The sequence below is a fragment of the Leptinotarsa decemlineata genome, unplaced genomic scaffold, assembly GCF_025532065.1.
Source record: "Leptinotarsa decemlineata unplaced genomic scaffold, Ldec_3_MD MMD2_P_RNA_scaffold_5, whole genome shotgun sequence".
Lineage (NCBI taxonomy): Eukaryota > Metazoa > Arthropoda > Insecta > Coleoptera > Chrysomelidae > Leptinotarsa > Leptinotarsa decemlineata.
The window spans coordinates 11420362-11442736 of record NW_027412532.1 but is presented as its reverse complement, the minus strand read 5'-3'; the positions used below and the strand labels follow the sequence as shown (position 1 = coordinate 11442736).

General features: G+C 35.5%; 2 protein-coding genes across 2 annotated transcripts in view; one reads left to right on the top strand and one right to left on the bottom strand.

The window, feature by feature from the left end:
• Positions 1-229: 229 nt before the first annotated feature.
• LOC111514635 (facilitated trehalose transporter Tret1) overlaps positions 230-22375 on the top strand; it is a 36159-nt gene continuing 14013 nt past the window's right edge. The window contains exon 1 of the mRNA XM_074169545.1: positions 230-679. Within this exon, the coding sequence (XP_074025646.1) occupies positions 672-679 (8 nt within the window). The 5' untranslated portion in view covers positions 230-671. The remainder of the gene's footprint in view (positions 680-22375) is intronic.
• On the bottom strand, positions 12622-17036 carry LOC141479964 (uncharacterized). The gene is made up of 2 exons (XM_074169541.1): positions 13636-17036; positions 12622-12890 (listed from the first exon to the last, which is right to left on the bottom strand). Coding segments are annotated over exons 1-2 (3060 nt in total). The 5' UTR covers positions 16695-17036; the 3' UTR covers positions 12622-12889.

The following is a 22375-nucleotide window of genomic DNA, read 5'->3' as shown; positions in this document are numbered from 1 at the left end:
GACTCCTGCTTTTCTCACGGCCAACAAATAATTGAATTGTATTGATGTTCAAAATCAATTTTTTAGCGATTAATTTGATTGTTTTCATTTCACTGATTTTTTTGCCTCTAGATAGTTGACCATTGGACAGTAGCCCTGATTGTCCTGCCTTGGGATCGGCGCTGACGATTCCGATTTTGGCGAAGGGGGGGTGGCGAAAGTTTTTAAAAATCAGTGTCTGGTTGTCCTGCTAGGCTAATGACCCCTTCTAGATAAGCGAGCTGGTCTTTCCTGCATATAAAACGTCAAAACAATAATTATTGGCAATCAATCGCACAGGTGTGTTGTCTTGGGCGCGTTAGTGGGGGGGCTGACAATGTGACTTCCTCAACAGCAGAATTAGAAAGTCTATCGTCAAAGTGGCCGGTCCGGAGCCAGCATGCACACAACACCTATTCGTAAAAATTACTCGTCCAAGTTGTAGTGGAATCTGAAAAGTTTGTGTTGATGTGGGTTTTAAACTAATACATATCGCGTAACGGTGACTGGGAACCGGCAATGAATGAGAGTAATAATCACGTTTAGTACATTTATCTCATTTATTAAGAACAATAACCCGATAAACCGGAGTCAACTGTAGACGGGGAGCATGTGATGAATGAGCCCATTTCAAAGTGCGAAGTGGAAAAAAGATGGAAGAGTAAGTCACTTTATCCGAAAGATCATGTTAGTTTATCAGGTTGTGAAGGTAAAAGGGCATTTTTTTATCTGATGCAACAAAAAACTACCTGGAACGGTTTCAGTTATAATGCTTACTTGGCCATTGTTCTTATTCTTTGATAAAAACTTTGGAGTTTGGGAGTTACGATTTGAATACGTGAATTTTGATTGGGTAATTAACAGTGAGAAATGTTTTCTAAATGCATTAAATAGCTTTCGCATTTTCAAATATAGGGTCTCGTTCTCAAAGCCTTAAAAACTTGTTGGAAAAGAAAGTAGACACACTTTAAATGAGATCGGTGTATTGATTTTCAAGCTTTTATTAAAAAAATCGTTATTGAAAATTCAATATTTGAGACTTACATAACAGGAATTCATTCAAGTTTTGGTACTAAACTTAAAAATCAGTGAACCCTGAAAACAATCCTGTCCCGGTCCTCCACTTATAAATAAATGTATACCAGGATGTGCGTTTATTTCACAATTATTTTCATCAGTATTTGCGACTTATTTTGAAAGACTATTCTCAGTTTTTCAATTTGTTTTCCCCATTCAGTGGTCGTGGTTTTTGTTTTCTCAATCCATATAATATGAAATTATACACTTAGAGTGGAACACAGCAAACATAGAGCTAGTCATATAAGTACAAATCTAAGTGATTCTTGAAAATGACTCCAAAGTAGGAGCCGAAACGTCGAAACCATGAAAATTACCAGTTCAACCCGGACATATATAATAATAATTATAATATAATAATAATTTCATGAATATCAAAAGATGAATAAATAAGTACTACCTTGATCATTCCCATATTGATTTCAATTTAGGAGCCACCGGTAGACAGCTGTTTCAGCCTATTGGGCATCGTCCGTACAGGGCAGGTGGTCCTCGATTGAAGACAAAATGTGATGGAAGGTCATCTTGATTTCAGATAGGTTGGAGCCTGGCTCCCTTACCCTTTGGACTGATACAATAACCAAGAAAAGTACTCTGCTTGTTTTGTGTTATTCAGGATACTGTCAGTGATAAACAGCAGATCAGTATCATCAGCAAAGGTTACCAACATAGTTAGGTACATGTTGTTTTATGGATTCGACAAGATCATCAACATAAATTACGAATGAATTTCATTAGTCAGGACTTCCATTGTCTAATAATATATAAACTGATTTGAAATCCCTAAAACAACCAATACAAATTGAAAATGAAAAAAAATTGCTGAAAGTAACAATTATATTAAGCAAAAAAAGCCGTCACAACCAGTGCATGCACTTACCTACATCAGAAGATTATCGAAAAGAGTAAGAAGAATTTGGTACAAGTTCACCATCAGAACCTGCTTCAGATCCAGAAACACTATCCGTAGCAGCCTCACGAAAACCAGGCCACCTAACGCGGACTGCGATTCCAAGAATGGCATTTACCGGATACCCTGTGGGTGCGGAAAATCATATATCGGTAAAACTAAGAGGCCATTGAAAGATCCCATTGCCGAACACAAGAAAAACATACAGCGAGAAGAAACCAGCAAATCGGGAATAGCAGAGCATATTTGGACCCATCAAGTGGTCCTAAGCTGAGATTATCTACTGGTTAAGGAGAAAAATCAAAGAAGCTGCATCCATATTGTCCAACAATGTATTCAGCCAAGCTAGCCTAGAGATACGCAACATATGGAAATCCATAAACTCGAATGACCCATAAACAGTCACCTCTCTGAAAAATTAGTCCAGTCATCACCCGAAATCCATTGTGAATACTAATAATCGAAACGTCGTGAAGTAACTTGGCTTGGAGTCTCTCAAATTTTCATTTTTTGTTTAATTGTTCTATTTTTTACTTGTATTTCATTTAACTGTAATTTAATTCCAGGGTTTTTTTGCTCAATATAATTGTAACTTTCAGTTATTCTTTTTAATTTTTAATTTGTATTGGTTGTTTTAAAGATTTTAAATCATTCTATATATTATTAGACAATGAAAGTCCGAGCCCATGAAATTCATCATGAAGCATTGTCAATCACCTTCAAAGAAATAAATTATGAATAATGTGGGCCCCAAAGTCGAACCTTGAGGTACTCCAATTTCAGCAGGCATTCCTATCTGACACATAATTATTACATTCCTGTTGCTACCTGACACCATATTTTTCTGATTCATATTAACACAATAATTTGCCTTGGAGATGTCTATGAACAACCATAATGCCGTCAGTTTTTTGTCAAGTGCTAGGGAAACCTCATTAACAAACCATTAGTGTCCGACCGAAAGTTTGGTTATATACGGTTTCAGTCGAGTTTCGGCAAAAAAACGGGTTTCGGTTTAGTTTCGCTTTCGGCGGCAAACCTGCCGAAACTACGACCGAAACCGAAACTGCATTAGGGAGTTCCCGCGCTGTGATCGGTCATGTTCGGCTCGTTAAATTTCATACAAGTGATATTAGGTAACAACTCAAATAAGTAATTTTTTCTACACCCGTACTCTAACAATACACTTATATGACCATTATCCGTTTCATAATGATATCCATTATGATACAGATTTTTCATAACGATACAGATTATCAACCAATAGAAACCCATAATTTTTCAATCAAGAATCCTGTTCCTTTGTTTGTCCTAGATTCTAACCTAAGTAACTAATTGCTTTATTTGTCAAAATCAGTTGTCATATTACCTACCTATATTATCAAAATGTCTGAAAACAGCGATATAGAAGGAATACCATCGACTCCAATATTTTTAAAAGATCAGATTAATTACAGTTGTTATATTCAATATAAATATAATTAGAATCTTTATAGTTTTCATATATCCATGATAATACCATTAAGTTTGTGTTTTTTTGAAAAAATTTGAGTTAATTACTGTAAATGTGTTCAATACAAATATAATATTTATAGTTTTTCATTATTTATCGGGTCTAGAAAAAATAGCGTATGCAACTCTCATGTAATGGTTATTAATACACTCGCATATACCATACAAAACTCGCCTTCGGCTCGTTTCGTATCCCGGTTAATGCTCGTGTCTTAATAACCAACATTACATGATCGTTGCATAATATACTATTATGTTTAATATTTTTGGAAACCCATCAATAATATTCAAAGGTAGGATCTAAATCTACTCAAATGAACACCTCACCTATTTTAAGTATTTTTGAGGTGCAATTAATATTTTTCCTTAAATAAGGGTTTTTTATATTGATTATCCATAAGTAAAAATGTCGAAGACTGCATAACGTTGTGATTTAAAGATAAAAAAATTAAGACTAGCTGATTAAAATAACCTTTTCTTTATTTTTTCCCTCGAAACATAATCCTTGTAAGGAAGTTACGGATTCGGCCGAAACTGAGACCGTTGCCGAAATTCGTTTTCGTTTTCGGTCGTAAAAACCAGTTTCAGTCGGACACTAGAAACCATATTGGCAATCCGATAGTCGGTTTTTGTTGACTAGAAAATTTAGTTTTTTGGTAACTACAACTATATTTTCAATTCTTTGTTTATCTCCTCGAATATTTCAAGTTTGTGTTTTTGAATGTGTAATTGAAAATGTTCAATATTCTTAAAGTTAAAATCTATCTAAACATTTCATTCAAACTATTGTAGAGCGAACATTTGAACAAGGTATGTCCCAAGTTTTTTTATTGAAATGAAATCGAACACACTGTCCTTATATCGATTGAAAAATGAGAGTTTTCAGAAATAAGAAATACATTTTGAACAATCTGTAGGTACTCTAAAGCGTATCTCTATGTCTCGCCGGTATTCTGTATACTTTTGTTAGACTTAGTTATCTTCCATATACTCACATAATAGTAATATTTGGAGAGTTGGAAACCAATTCGAATGAAGCATAAATCTAGAAGAATAAATCCACCGTTGTCAGTTCTTCGAAATATCATTTAGGTTGAGCAAATGGGCCGATCCAATGCTGAAAGGTTATTTACGGTTGCAAAATAATTGGCATAACAACATCAGTAACAAACATTTCCATTTAAATGGATGTTACATATAGTAATAAAAAGTTCAATTCCATAAAACGCAGTAAAACTTTGGCATGGTAGCAGGTACTTCACATAAGTTTTGGAAAACCTGACCAGCAACCTCTCGATGATTATTTTAATTGATAATGATAATATGTAACTCTCACCTATATGCTAATTAGTTTGGTGAATATAAATAGTTCCCATGAAGATGAAAAAATGCATCTCGTTAATATACGGAGATACTCTCGCAATGGGAATCCTAAAATATCGCACAAAATATCATAAATGAGTCGAAATGAACGTTTAGAAGACAAGACATTGAAGAGGTCTGACCTTTTAGCGTGCGATTCCTAGCATCGAACCGTCGCGTCGATCAGGTTAGGAAACAACGCCGATCAATCACATCTAGTGTATTCTCGTGTTTGAATAATTTCAATTGTTTTAGTGAAGACATCTTTGAACTGCCTGAAAAGGCAACTATCAGACAATTCACCATTGAATTTTTTGGGCAATTAACAAAACATAATGTCGAAAATGATATCGAGGGTCGAGATGGTAACATACCTGTATCAAAATTGAAGAACGATGAGGTTTTTATATTTATTTATTATCAAATGTTTCACTTGTTGAAAGGTACAATGAAAAAAAAGATGAAAAAAACATATCTTCCAATATACAATATCAAGGAAAACGTCAGTTGAAAAAAAGAAAAAAACTATAGGTATTTACAAATGATTTGCCAAATGAACAAGAAACACAAATAACATGGAGAGGGATAAAATCATCGATAAAATTTCTCCAAGGAGTATCAATTTTTTTCAATTAAAAAAGTTTTCAATCTTGATTTAAAAATATTTATATTAGGGGCTGCCTTTATATTTACGTCTAATTTGAAGAAAGATTAGAGGAGGAATTGAAACAATCAGATGGCCCCGTAGGTTTCAACAATTTACCAGTCGAATCCCAGGATCCCTGGATTGAAAAATGTTTATTCCTAAATCTCGATTCATTAATCCCGATCGGGGATTACATTTCCTATTCATTACTATACAGGGTGTTTCCTACCTACGGTACGAAACTTCAGAGGGTGATTCGTTAGGTCGTTATAAGAAAATATGTCCGGAGTTGCTTCGTTTCTGAAATACGAAGCGTTGAAGTTAAAATTCGCTACAGTTATTTGAAGTATATATGGCCATAAGTAAATTGAAATTATTATGTCCAGTGGAGTCTCAATGGGCACCACAGCTAACAATATTGGGAAAAAAGTACGCCACAGTGATAATGTCATATCAATGGAAGTCAGAGTTGTCAAATAAGCAGTGAAAATGCGGAAGAAGCACGAATAATTTACCAGGACAGACATCTTAACAGAGTAATTCCATGTTCTAAAACATGCAAGAGTATGTGAAACTGAGAGGTTTAATAAAAATGCAGGTGGTGGAAGGCCAGAAACGCCTAAACTAGAAGAAGTTATACTTGATGCGATAGAAGAAGATTCTTCAAATAGTGCCAGGAATATTGCACTGCAGCTGGAAGTCAGACCAAAAAACCGTATGGACAGTTTCAAAAAGAAACCTTCTATACCTATATCACATACAGGGGGTCCAAGCTTTACTGTCTCGGGATTTTCATCCAAGATTATTGTTTTACCTGTGTTTGATTCATACGATGACACACAATAATAATTTTTCGCCAAATATTTGCTATTATGAACTTTCACAATTACCATTTTTGGGCCGACAAAAAAATCAAAAAAAAGTCATTTTCAGCAACAATTTCAGCTGAACGTTCGGGGAGGATTGACTAGTGACTACCTAATTGGCCCATCTTTTCTACCAGCAAGATTAACGGGTGAATCCTACACGGACTTTTTGTGAGATCCTTCAGCCATTTCGTTAGAAGTGCCTTAAAAGTACTTCTAAGGCAACATGTGGTTTATGCGTGACGGGGCTCCAGCTCATTTCAGTGTTCTTGCTGGAAAGCATTTCGACATCACCTACTCTAATCGCTGGATTGGACGTGCAGAACCTCGAAATTGGCCAGCACGCAGTCCTGATATGAATCTTCTAGATTTCTATTTATCTGAAGACTCTCATTCATAAAACTCTTGTAATAGATGTGAATGACTTGAGGAATCGAATAATTGACAATTACAATGTCATAAGGAATACTCCAGGTATTTTTGAACGTGTCAGACAATCAATGACAAATCGATTGCAGTAGTGTATTTTATTAGAAGGTGGATATTTTGCTCATTCACTTCAAGGTCGAAATTTTTCATTATTTACTTTTGGTTTTTTAATTATGTTGTCCATGCATAGTTTTCAAAAGTGTTTTTTTTTCTTGAAAACGAAGCTTGATATGAAGAAAATACAAGCGACGAAAAAGTTGTATTTTTAGTTGCCGAATCTAAAAAAATAAGAAACTACAAAAAAGTCAGTGCCTTATTACTTCAAATAACTGTATCAAGTTTCAACCAAATCGGTATAAGAATATTTGTGATATTTTATAAAAACCTTTTTTTAACGCTCTGTATCTCAGAAACGAAGCAACTCCGGACATATGTTTATACAAACTTTTTTTCTTAAAACGACCTAACGAATCACCCTCTGAAGTTTCGTACCATAGTTAGAAAACACCATGTAGTTACAAATATACTAAGTGTATTCAATAAGAATGCGTTATATGAGCAACGACGTTATAATCAAATAGATATTTACGCGTATTCTCAACTCAACGTATTACTATTTTTCTCTTCATTAGTTTGAGTTGATTCTATGGGCGAATTAAAATGTATCGCAATTTCCAAATATAATAAAGAAATGAAACATTGCAATCTTCAGAAGTACAAGAAGCAAATTTCACGACACAATCTTCTCAACATCCGCAAGATAAACACTGTCACCTTGAAGATTTCTTCTATTTAGATCGTGAATTATCTGTGAGTAATATGCTGCATTCCCATAATTATGGTGTTTACATCTTCTCTGAAACAATTTCAAGGAAACTATTTATCTATACAAGGGATTTCCAAGTGGCAGCGTCCTATCGATATTTTTTTCATGCCCATAAATTGGTCTTATTCATTCTCTTGTTGTTGATTCAGTGCAATAGAGCAATGAAATTATGTCTGACAAAATAGTAAATAACATTTTCAGATGTTGTATGACACCGTAGAAACCATCAATGAAATAATTGGTGTAACTTGTATTTTTAATAAGTTCAGAAAAAACTGTTGATACAACCATGTCGCTGGAATTGCACAGGCTGCTTTTCAAAAGCTTAAAACACTGTTCCGAACCAAAAAAACTGTATACACCTAAGCAACTTTTGATGCTTTATAAAGCTCAGATCAAACTTTCTTTGGAGTATTCTTCTCATGTACGGAGCTCTGCACCCAAACATACCCTGAAGTTGCTGGATTCCACCCAGAAAAGAGCCATCCGCCTGATTGATAGCCTGGAACATCGAAGAGAGTCTACGCAAAAGATATTCGAGACGTTTTTTCTGTTGATAAGGTAGATAATCAAAATTATAGAGCTTTAACGTATTTTGGACAAACAACGAAAAAAGTGGCTTCATTTGAGAAAACGCAATATTAAAATTGCGTATAGAACAAGTAACACGTTGGGAAAGGAATAAAATATCAGTGGCGGAACATTAAGGAATCGAATCCAGGAACATCATACGAGCTATGTGAATAAGAAAACAAATTCAACATATTCAAATCATCTTCTAGAAGAAAATCATATATTTACCGATGAGTTCGAAATTTTGCACATAGAAAATAAAGATTTGAAACTGAATCATCTCGAAGCAATGGAAATTAATGAACTTAAAAATTCAAACATTCTAGTGAATGACCAACTGGATTTGAATAGATCACCATTATTGAACTTGTTTTCTCAAAAACCGAAAAAAAAAAGATTAATAATGTAGATGTGAGGTAATAGGCTTCAGGTGATCATAATTGAACAGGTACCTTAGGTAGAGATTTAGGTAATTTTCTGAAAGAAGTCTTGATTATGGTTACTTGTCTAATATATAAAAATGGATGTTTGTTGGTTGATTGTGATGAAACTTGACATAAATACGTAATTTCTCTTAGAGAAGGTTTTTAGGCTATCAATTTTTCTGTAACTCGCCACTAGATGGCGCTTGAAAGCACTGTTCTATAACGCTGCGCACGCCTAAGTTCGTTGATTCTGATTCTGTCAAAACATTGGAACAGCAGCGATACAGCAACATAGTACTAGTAGTGTATAAATATTAGTGAAAGAAGCAACTTGAAGTATTTAAATCGCTTGATAAAGCTGCTGTCTTAGCGAAACATGTTGTTATATAGGTATATGTTTTGAATAAAGTTTGTGAATATTAAATCGTGAGGTGCAGTTTATGAAAAAACATCGAAGAAAGGTTGAAGATTTGTCTCTCTTTCATAGATACTTTCAGGGGAAGTGTTCGAGTCACTTGGCACATTTGATTCTACCAAGACCGGTACTGTGGCTGCTCATCGTTTTGAGGTTTAACTCAGTACACCTCAAACTTCACTGTTTGAGAACTAATCCATCTGAAGAGAAGCAAGCAAACCAAAAAATGTTGTAGTATAAGGTCGATCAGTAGAAACCTGGATGAGTTGAAAATTCTCCTATATGGTTTCAAAAATGATTTTGCTGTTTTGATATTATCTGATACATGAAAACTTGTTGATTTATCATTGTGTAAATTAAAAGAATACACTTCTATATGTATAACAGCTCTATTTTTCAATAAATTGATAACTACATGGTTTTATTTCTCGTTATTCTCTATTTTTCACATTGTGGGAGATTGAAACCCTCAAAGAAGAGCTAAAAATATTGACTTCAGAAAAATAAATGTATTTCAAAAAAAGTTAAACAAAATTTATATTGGCATAATCCGTATAGTTAAAATACAAATCATGAAATTATGAAACAACAAAAATTAATTGGCGCTCCGGGGCGCAGGAATACCCGGAAAAACCTGCAGCACCACATCATCTGAAGATCTTGGTCTGCCAATGTCCTCTCTTTCATAAAACAAAATGTAGGGTGTCTCCATTAAATTCAATACATCGCCAGCACACTTAGTCCGGCCGTACACGGACCACATATTTGCAGGCAACCACAACATTGTGGTCACGATGACTACACTTCGCAGTTGACCCAACCACATTTTTGTGGTCGACTTGCGGTCATATAAACCGCAGTTGCAGTTGAGGCAACTGACATAAAAAATTGAATGATGTGAGACCAATATGAGAAAAAGTATACCACGGTGTACGCGGTTGGGTACGACTGCAAGTTTGTGGTTAGTGTACGGCGGATGCCGCGATGACATCTCGGCGGAGATCAACAGCAAGTGTCTGCAGACGTCCGTTTTGACTTTTGTGAACGCCCGTGTACGTGTAGTACAGTATTTCTTATGGGCGGCTTGAGGTCACTGGAACGCGACTGCAATTGTGTGGTCGATCCGACCGCAAAATGTGGCCTGTGTACGGGCGCTCTTATTGACACGACTATCGTCAAACATCAACGCCAGAAGCACAGTGAACAATGACTCCATGAACACTATAATAGTTAAAAGCTTTGCTCGGACTGATTATAATAATAATAATAGTAACCTTTATTAACCATATGTGTATGAAATCTAACAACAAAGTAATAGTATGGTTAAAAGGAGCCCGATCAGTCAAGACTGGTCTTCCTCGGGAACCTGGGATACAAAATAAAAAAAACACCAAGATTAAAGAATAAAGATTTGAAAAGTCACAAAGATAAGTAGTTATATAATTATCATTGGAAATATAGAGGGGTTTTAAGAAAGACATATTAAATAAAATTTATGGTGATTACATGAACTTATATAATCAAACATTGCTCCTCAAAAAGTTTTTTCTGTAGGTGATTACGAAACCTGACCACTGACATTGTTTTAAGATTTTCAGGGAGTAGGTTGTATGCTTTAATCAGATTGTAAGAGAATGATTTTTCAAATTGTTTAGTACGGTGATGGGGAATTGTGATTATTTTTTTATTCCTTAAATTCAAATTGTGAACGTCTGTCCTATATCTGATTTTTTCAGTGAGAAAAGAAAGAGTTTTATTTATTATCACTTTATATAATAGAGATAGGCCATGAAGTTTCCACCGATTACTCATAGACAACTATTCCGTAGTAACTAAGGTATGAGAGATTCTTTCGAACTTCCGGATGCCAAAAATAAGTCTTAGGCAGGAATTTTGCAGTTTTTGGATTCCAGATGTATATCTTGCAGTCAGACAGGGCCCATAAATGAAATCGCAATAGCTGGCTTGGGATAGTACCAGAGAGTTGCATAATAGAGTTTTGAGTGACCTACTCTAATATGTCTATGACCATATAAAATTTTAAGTTTTGCGTAAGATTTCTGAAGTGTGAAAGATACATGATCGGAGAATTTTAACTTACTATCGATAAATAACCCAAGGTTTTTAGACTTATCTTTCACAGTTAGTTGATTACCTTCTAATTGAATGTTATATCACGTGGATCAATAGGTCCAGATAATATAACAGACGATTTCGATGGGTTTATAATCGAGTCATGTTTCTTAGAAGTCTCTACAATTTGAAGCAGGTCTTCATTGATTTTCTGTTGGGACTCTGCTAATGTGTTTGAATCGAAAAACTAGTAAATTTGAGTGTCATGTGCGTACATATGGATTCGTGAGTATTTCAAAGAATTGGAAAAATAACATGTGTAGATAGTAAAGATCAGAGGACCGAGAATTGAACCTTGTGCTACTCCACGTGATATAGATCCATCGTCAGATGAAACTCCCTGTAATACCACTGTCTGAGATCTTCCTGTGATATAGTTTCTGAAGAACTTGAGTGCTTGATTTTCTAAACCTATGAAGTGAAGTACCGAGAGCAGTATATCGTGATTAAGTATGTCAAATGCTTCACTATAATCTAATAATACTAAAACACCGATCTTTTGTTTGTCTAATTCCCTGAAGAAATCGTCCGTTATATTTAGGAGTGCTGTGCCGCAGCTATATCTTGGTCTGAATCCTGACTGTACTGGGGAAAGGATATTATATTTATCAAGGAGGTCACGTGATTTCGTGTTTCAATGACCCTCTCTAATACCTTGGACATAGTTGGCAGGATGATGATGGATCTTAAATCATCAAGGAATTGACTTTTGGGATAGGTATAACAAGCCCCTCCTTCCAAAGTTTGGGGAATGCCCCATCTATACAGTGGTTTACTAAGTGGGTTATGTACGGTATGATAAAAGGACACATTAGCCGAATGAGGGTTATATTGATTTGGTCAGCCCCACATGCTCGTGTATTCACCTGCAATAAAATATGAGCTACCCTCTCATCGGTGACTAGTTTAAAAATAAGTTTTTATTCAAAATTGGTTTTAACATTGTTTCGGTAGAAATGAATGAGTTTTTCATCTGCTTTCGTAGAAATATTTGTTATTTTCAAAAAATGATTATCAACTTCGTTTGCGGTCGTGTGGAAATCGATATTTTTATTTTTTCTCTTTCCCATTGTACAAAGATCTCCAATTATCAATCATATTGGGAAACGCTAGATGAGGTTCCAGAAAGTCACATACGTTTTTGCTACCTCTTGAACAATAACTACAAAGTAAACAAGTGAGGATTTTTCCAGCAAAAGTTCTACAAACACAAGACGAGATAGACAGTACGGAATCATTAAATCCAGAGCGGTCAGGAGTATTGATTCTGCTATTTTTTTGTCACAGAGAGTATTCAACAAGAGCCCCAAGAATTTGGAACAATCCTCTTGTTATCCTAACGAGTATCTAGTGGACTTCTAAGACTCCAGAATATCGGTTGGTGTTGAAGATGATACGTTCTTACGAAACTGCATGAACAATTTGTTGGAAAACTAATAATTGAAGCACAATTCACTTCCCAAAAATATATATTTTACTTCCGTACGTTACAAATGGTATCGATAGAATGAATAACTTTCTCTCCCCTTGTCATGCCTATGACTCAACTAACTGATTCCTATACCACATAAAAACTATAATATATATGACAACGAATATAAACAGTGATATATAACAGACATCTATTGAGTGGTCGCTTATCATGGGATTTCTAACATTCGGCCATCCTGCATCTTCCTTGTCCTCAAGGTGTTCAATCTGTAACAAAATCAACGGTTTATAATTGCAGCTAGATAAATTTATTCTCCTCGATTTCTGCAGGATTGGAATAGCTTTCCAATGTCTCAGAAATCTGAATACCACGCATAAGTAATAACAATTTCCACAGGACTGCTATCATAAACAACAGTGTTTTAGAAACTTGTCATTACTCACCATCACAACTTTCTACGGAACTCCTCTTGTAAGAGCGAGTGTTTTAGAAAATTATAATGAACATTTCTACCGGACTGTTCATGTACACTAAGCACACGCACAGTGTTTTAGAAATGTGTTCCCTATTTCTTGATGACAGTTTCTACGGAACTCACCTTGTAAGAGCGAGTGTTTTAGAAATTTTGTCATCATTCACCATCACAAATTTCTACGGAACTCCTCTTGTAAGAGCGAGTGTTTTAGAAATTTTGTCATCATTCACCATCACAAATTTCTACGGAACTCCTCTTGTAAGAGCGAGTGTTTTAGAAATTTTGTCATCATTCACCATCACAAATTTCTATGGAACTCCTCTTGTAAGAGCGAGTGTTTTAGAAATTTTGTCATCATTCACCATCACAAATTTCTACGGAACTCCTCTTGTAAGAGCGAGTGTTTTAGAAATTATGATGGATAACCGTTTCTACAGGACTGTGCTGTTAGGCAACAGTGTTTTAGAAACTCTATATAAAAGTAAAGATTTTCATTTTGGCAGGACTGCATGTGCAGTGTTTCCAAATTTACTCACTATATGTCGTCGGTTCTGGTTATAAACGGCTTCATATGTTCTGCTGCTATGACGCCTTCGTAACGTTTGTCTGTTTTACATCTCTCTGATCCAAGATCATCCTTGACTCTGTACCTATCATTTCCTATAACTTCTTGCACTGTGAATGGCCCTTTGAATTTTTCTCTTAGTTTCTTACTACATCCATCACTTTCGAAATTCATTACTTTTACAAGTACTTTATCACCTACTTGATAGTCAGGTGCACTCATACGTTTTCTGTTACAGTATTCATCTTGTTTCTTTCTATTGTCTTCTAGTCTCTTTCCAACTTCTTCTCTCAGTTTTGTCACATCAATTGCTGGTGTCTCTGTGACATGATTCACATAACGGTCACCTGTTGCATTCAATTTGATACCGAAAAAGACTTCGGCTGGTGTGCTTCTGATAGTTTTGTTCACTGTACTATTAATACCAAGTTGGATTCTATCGATATTTCTGTCCCACTCATCGGACTCGATATTTGCTCCACTTGCCGCCACCGCATCAAGTATGGTTTTATTAAAACGCTCCACCTGACCATTAGCCCTAGGCATAGCTATAGCCGTATGATAGTGACGTATTCCCTTTTCAGTGCAAAATTTTCGTAATTTGGAGGAAACGAAGGCTTTTCCAGCGTCGGATATCAATCGAGTTGGGGATCCAAAAATGCTGATAATATTGGTCAAATGCTCAATCACCGGTTTACTTTTAGTATTAGGTACTGCCGTGACGAAAGTAAACTTTGTAAATGAATCTACGATTACCAGTAAATATTTATTTCCGTCTTTAGTTTCAATAAATGGTCCGACGTGGTCTATGTGTAAAGTATGGAATGGGCGTGCATATTTTACAATAGAAAATAAGAACCCTGGTTTTTTGCCTATTTGAGCTTTATAATATTGACAATGAAGGCAAGATTTAACATATTTAGTAATAAACCTACGCATCTTGGGAAACCAATATCTATCCATAACCCTCTGTGGTGTCTTTTCAACGGAGAAATGACCCATTTCATCATGATTTGCTTGTATTACCTGCCAACGGCAATTTTTCGGAACCACCCACCGTCGACCATTCGCCGTTATTTTAAAAACTTTACCAGCTCTCAAATCATAGTTATTGAAAATGTCTTTCTCATCCTCAATAAGTCCCGACTCTAAAATTTCTTTTATTCTTCTAATTTCTGGGTCTTCATTTTGTACTTTAGCCAACCAATCTCCCTCAGAAATAAGCATCACGGATTCGACACAGTATTTCTCACTTCTACTAGGTATTGGATTTCGACTCAAAGCATCTACATGGCGCATTTGCTGTCCCGGTTTATGTTCTATTGTATAAGTACATTCTTGAAGGCTCAAGACCCACCGACTTATTCTTGCATTAATATTTTTCTTTTTTACTAAAAGAACTGGGCTAGCATACGGTGAACGACTTTCTTGAATAATATTTGTTTTTATCAATTTAGCAATGATATCATTTAATACCGATTTTTCAGTTTCGGCCACTCTATACGGATTTCTAGAAATAGGGTTGTCAGTTGTAAGCATTATTTTCATAGGTTCACAGTTCATCTGCTTCAAATCATCAAAAGAAACTGAAAGGATATTACGGTATTCATATAGCAATTGTTGAAGACATGTTTCCATATTGGAATTGATTATTTCGCTTATTTGACATATGTTTTGCCTTGCGTAAAAGAAACACAATTCATCGCCCATTCTGCAATAATTTATAACTTTATTTTCTGTGAAATTTCTATCAATAATGCATTCGCAGGACTCTAAATAATCATCAATTATATAGAATTCGCAGTTAAGGCATACTTCACCAATATCCACCGAAGCTTTAACAGACTGTTGAACGCTTATTCCATCTCCCAAAAATCCAGCAAGTGTGATAGGTCGAGTTAAACTGGATGGTTTCAGGTACAAGCGTTCAGCAGTTTGTCTTTGTAACACCGAACAGTCACTTCCGAAATCGATAAAAGCTGAAACCAGTTGATTGTTGATAGAAATATTCCGGAAGAATTTGTTTTTTGTTCCTGTTGAAATTAAGTTGACCTCTAATTTTTTTATGTCTTTGTCCCGTTTATCATTTTTCTTTTTGAAGCAAGCAGCTTCGAAATGCCCATTCCTGTTACAATATCTACACGTTTGCTCTTTCACAATATTTTTGAAATTGCAATCTCTTTTCATGTGCCCAATTTTACCACAAATATGACACTCATATTTTGTTTTCGTTTGAGATTTATTTTGCGATTTACTTTGGAATTTAGTTACGGTGGAACTACGAGAATTCGTTTCATAATTTAATATAGACTTGCTAGTACTTGCACCATCGTGCATTCGATCTTTCAAATAATTAGCCAATGAATTTAATTTATTGATACCGCTAGCTTTCACTGAGGAGGATATTGTTTCATTGCCAATTGCACCCAAAATAAGAGAAATTTTGTCTGTTTCTGAAAAGGCTGCCTTAAGTTTATTTATTTTTGCAAGGTGATCAAAATAAAAAGAATAGAGAGATTCTCCGTAGTGAGGTTTATGGTGAGCTATGTCCATAAAAAGAGCGTACGTATTTCGATCAGCTTGAAATACCCCATTAAGTAGTTTCTTCCATTTTGACCATGAAAATTTTGCCCATCCAATTTCATCTTTAATGAAATCATGGTACCAACTTTCAGCAGTACCTTTCAGTTTATTAAGTGTTTGAAATTTAATACTATTTTCATCCCACCCATAGCACTCAGCATGCTCGTCAATAATAGTTAACCACTCGGAAATATTTTCCTTGCTAGGGTCAAAATCTGGTATTACTTTTGCTAGAACATTACTGGTATTCCTTTCACGTAAAGAATGAAGTGCAGTACTCACCCCGAATTCAACTAATTGTTTTTCAGATAGTCTTACTCTTTTGGATCCCCTCGAATGTCTCGACTTTCTGGAGCCTCGAGATGATTTCTTTGTAGTTTTTCCGAAACGGCTTCTTTGGCGATTTTCTCTAGTTTTCGAACTTCGTTTCCGTTTGTTTTTCGGCATGATTACACACTTAACAATTTTACTCGATAATGCAAAAACGTGTACGCGATTCTTTATCCCACTTCTGAGTTGTTGGAAAACTAATAATTGAAGCACAATTCACTTCCCAAAAATATATATTTTACTTCCGTACATTACAAATGGTATCGATAGAATGAATAACTTTCTCTCCCCTTGTCATGCCTATGACTCAACTAACTGATTCCTATACCACATAAAAACTATAATATATATGACAACGAATATAAACAGTGATATATAACAGACATCTATTGAGTGGTCGCTTATCATGGGATTTCTAACAAATTGTTTGAGTTTGGTGAAGTACTAAACATTCTCGTTCTAGTTCATCATTGAGACCTCGTTCTTGAAATTCTTCGTCAAGTGCTTCCTGAATTATCTCATCCAATTTTTTTCTCAAGATTTTCAAGACAACTGTCTACTGATTCGCAAGGAAGGACATATTTCACAGAATCTGTATAAAAATATAAACATCTTCCCTTTTTACGTATATTCCTGTTGTTGCAAATACTGAAATAAAAACGATGTCTTATCACTAACTAACCTTCGATAAGCAATATTTTTAGATCATTATAATGAGTATATAAAGTGTGATAGTATCTTACCATTCAATGAAGATTTTTCCACGTGTCTGAATCAGAAACCATTCCTACTTTTCAATTCTTCCACGGCTATCACGATATTTTGAAACAACTATATAAATACAGTTATTTAGGTATATCTCAATAATACAAGTAATGTATTGTCTCAGTCATTTGGTTTCAATTTACTATCATCAGCAGTTTCAAAATCGCTGAATAAGAAAACCTGACATATATCGTCAATGACTGATTATCGATATATTAGGGAATATTACATGAAAGTGAGTCATATTCGTCTCGGACTTCTTAAACTATCCTCAAATATAGGGAATTATATTTTTTAAAAGTCCAGTTATAGAGTTCCGTAACCATAACTGAAATTATCGAACATTCGAAATAATAACCTGTTCGAATCGGTGCGGTGAAATAACATAGTTTATGAATGTTCTTTAAACGACATTTGTTTGTGGAGGACTCAATACTTTCTAATGTTTTTTGGTTATATAACCTTCCAAAATCTAAAATGAAAGCGAAATCAATAGAGAATCTACTGAATTGAAATAAAGGACAAACTAAAAAGTTCACCCCATAAAGTTACTACGTAATATAAACTACTGATAAGTCCAATTAGTCAGTAACTTTTCGTATTCATAAATTTTGCATGCAATAACTTTTTGGGGTAAAATTTTCAGTTTGCCCTTTAATACACTTCAGCAGATTATCTATTGATTTCGCTTTCGTTTTCCAGATTGTGGAAGGTTATGTATCAAAAAAAAAGTTTTAAATATAGTTTATGAAATTTCGTCAATATAATTCCTGATCTGTTGCTGAATATTGATTTTTTGTTGAACGACACAATGTACCTTAATATGTTTGAAAAAACTATCGATCTTCTAGTAGGTTAGGTTAGGTTAGGTAAAAAGTAAGTGGGCCTATTCGACCTCCACCGAAACCCGCAAGGGTGTATTGTGGCTCACTCCTATTCAAACTCGACCAAATAAACCCAGCTTCTTGACGAAGCCGATTAGTTTATATAGTGAGTGATCTTTCAGATGGTAGAAGTGTGGTTCTACCAAACTCTGAAAACCTGATTCGACCCGCAGCGGGGCAGGCACAAAGTATATGCTCTGCTGTTTCTTCATTTTCCACACACAGTCTTCCGACAGTCCGAGTCTCTGCGTATGATGATTCAGATGACATTAGCTGTAAGGAGGCCTGTTAGACCTCGTAGTTCATCCCTACTGTAGTAGAACAACAGTTTGGTTTCAAGTTTCAAAAGGTGAATGAACGCCTTGGAGTGAGCCAATCCTGGAAGATTTTGTCAGAAGTCTTTAAATCTTTTTGCCATCCAGGTGTTCAATGCCTTTTTGGCAAAAACCTAAAGCAATACCAATGACAGGTTCTTATACGATGAAGCTACTTGCAGCACCCTCCTTCGCAAGGGAGTCAATAGCCTCATTGCCTTCCAGGCCAGTCTGGCCAGAAATCAAGACCAGAGACAATTTGTTAAGCCTTACTATTGAGGAGAGTCGTTTTTGCTAGCAACTTAGAGTATGCTCAGTAGGAGCCAAAAGCTTCCAACGCCGCTTGACTGTCCGAGAAAATTTTCATTGACTCGCGAGCTAGACAGTCAAATTGATACTGAAGATAATTTGGTTTTCAGCATAGCGGTGCTGTACCTCAGTAGGTAGCAATACTCCTTTCTTGACTACGTTATATGGAGAACATATATTTCTAGCAAGTTCGCATCCATAATCTGTATTGATCAATACATTACAACCTGAAGGTAAAAAACTATAGACTTATACAAGCCAACAGATGAAAAAATGTGGAACTGTGATATTAATTACTAATAAACAACGTTCAGACGAACACAGTCACATCATCTACCCCAGTAAGGGTAGATTCACCATGAGGGTTGAAAACATTTTTGGGAAGTATTTTTCTCAAAACTGAAATTGAGGTGTCTTTCAATTTATTTTCTTACAAAAAACAGATACATCAAATCAAAGGTAGTACCTGAAACCTGTTGAACAGTAAGCAATTCTTTAACATTAAGAGAGTTACCAACACGAAGTAGGAGCAGTTACATGCCGTCATAATGTCATGGACGATGGAAAAAAGTTGGCCTTCAAAAAGTGCTATCGATGGCTTTATTCTATTCCAGAGGCTCCAATTACTTATCATCTCAGACCTTTGTATGCTTTGTACTTCCTTCCCCCCCATGCCCCCGCCCGAGTTAAGTGCCCTGGGTGCAGAACATCCCATCTCGTCCATCCACCCTGGCTCCTCCGGAGCGGTCCTCAATTTACTGATGGGCACTTCAGCAAGATTGACATCTGACCTTCTTTGGAGGAAAGTCAACCTCTAGGTGCTTTCACTTCCTGATCTAATGTATCGTTTTAACTGAATTTTTGCATGTGGTCACCTAGAGCGCTTCCTTTCATGATGTCAGCGAGTTTTAGCAGAAGGCGGATTACGACTTTTCCAAATAAAATCAGTTTTCCAGTATTATTACTATTACAATGAGGAATGTTCCTCAATTTGGGTTATTACAGCAAATGCAAGTTTGAACAAAGTAAAGTTGAGTTTAATTCATGAGTTTTTCAACTTCACTTCAAAAATTATTCAAATTGATGTTTCAAATGTTGAGTTTTAGTTTTTAAAGGGATTTGTTTCTAATTCACATATTGGCAACAGCGCCTATATCAAGTTGAAATAATTTATACGTACCTAGATATTCTACTTTAAAAAAGGAAAATTTATAAATCAACAATTAAGGCAAAATATAAATTATAGTTCAATACCACCTCCACAAGCCACATAAACAACAGTTGTTTTGTTATTTATATAGAGGAAGATAGGATAGGTGCACAAAATGTGATATGTCACAGAATGTCTCGGAACTGGGAAGATAAGTAGACAGAACAGCACGCCTCTGATTTATGTCATCTTTGTTTGTCTCATACAGGTAACAGATTCACTGTCCTTTATTAGCGATAACCGATGTTGCCAAATGGTGAAATAGAAACGAATCCCTTTAAATGTTGAATGTATTATTTCATTCCTCTTTTTTAAGTATTTGAATAATTTTTTAAAGAAAAAGGTTGAAATGATAAGTTTAAAATGCGTTGTTTTAGAGCTCTTTTATGAAAACTACTTGATTTTCGTCAGGAGGAACATTCCCCGTTCAAAAATGCCAACCTCTGTAAAATCAAGTCAAAGCGAAAGGAAAATAATTACAACACAGCTCAAAAGTAGGACAATTATTCATTTTTCACATCTATTATGTCTAACGAATTAATATTGATTTATCGGACACATACCGATAGCTGTTTTATATTTACAAATTTTATATCGATTAAAATATGAGTAATTTATTCTAGTGCACAAACAAATTAACAGTGTCAATCAGCAGCAGTCGCATAACATATAAACTGTAATTTTATTATTTATCGCTTTATCTCATAATTATGCAGTGTTTTTCGTGATCATTGCATTTTTTCTATTGTGTAAATGAGATACATCGAAGGAAACATTCACCACATTGATTATTGAAAAAACAATGATTATAATCTTCTTCGGCAGTTAAATCAACTTATTTTTTTCTAGAATAACATTTTGCACTCAAACCTAGGTTGCTTTATGAAAGTATTTTTTGGCGATGAACAGTATTCAAGATGATTTTGAAATTTACATTTACTGGGCAAAATTTGTTCTCAAGCTTGATCCATTTTTAAATCAGCACCATACGGTGGATGAAAATCGGAACCCATACCAACTCACTGTCATTAACGGAATGATTTTTCAGACATCAATTTTATGTAGTGCTCGTGTTTTATTCTTTAAAAAAATGAATATTGTATACGAGGGCGGTTCCAAAAGTACCCGGTCCAACAAAGAAAACACAAAAATTCTGGAAAACAAAAATATTCATTTTCTCCTTTCAGCTCCATACACGTTTCCCTGCGAGCCATTTTTTCAAGTTTGTAGTTTGGGAATAGAAAATGATCCAAGGGGGCTAAATCTAGCGAATAAGATGCATGAGATAGCAATTTAAACTTTAATTCGTTAATTTTGCTACTTACGATAATGGATTCGTGAGCTGGTGCATTATCTTGATGAAAGAACACTTTTTTCTCAGCCAGCTACGGCAGTTTCTGCTTCATTTCTTGACTAAAATGTTGCAATAAGTTTGCATAATACTTGCCGTTGATAGTTTTACCTTTTTTAATATAGTCAATGAAAATTATTCCATGCGCATCCCAAAAAATCAATATCATCACTTTGCCTGCAGATAAAACTGTCTTCACCTCTTTGGAGTCGGTTCTCCCTTTTGAGTCCACTATTTTGATTGTTATTTGTCTCGGGTATGAAGTGATAGATCCATGTTTCATCCATGGGTATGAAACAACGCAAGAATTCTTTGCTGCTGTGAAACTTCATTAAACACTCAACTGAAACATCTTTACGACACTATTTTTGCTCGAGTGTCAGCAAACGCGGCACCCATCTTGCACACAGCTTTCTCATGTCCGAATTTTCAGATAATATACGATGTACCGCACTGTTTGAAAAGCCTACTGAATCTGCTAGCTCGCGTAAATTCAGTCAACGATCATTCAGTACCGCTTTGTGGATTTTCACAAAATTACCGAAAACGTTCGCTATTGATGGCTGCCAAACAGATACTAAACAACACAGAGTCTTCAAACCCCCACCCCCATGCTCCCTCTCGGGTTGAGTGCCCTGAGTTGAAATCTTCTCCACACTGTTAATGTGTGCAGAACATCCCATCTCGTCCATCCACCTCTACTCCTCCGGAGCGGTCCTCAACTTACTGATGGGCACTTCAGCACGATTGACATATGACCTTCTTTGGTCGAAAGTCAGCCTTTAGGTGCTTTTACTTGCTGAGCTATTATATTGTTTTATCTTGACTTTCCTACCTGCATTTTTGTAAGGGGCCCCCAAAAACTAACCGGAGACTGTCGTTTTAAGAAACATCGCGGTCGAGAGCTTCTCATTGAACCGGAAAAGGAAGTGTGTGAAGTGTTAGATATCTGTCGCGTGACAGCG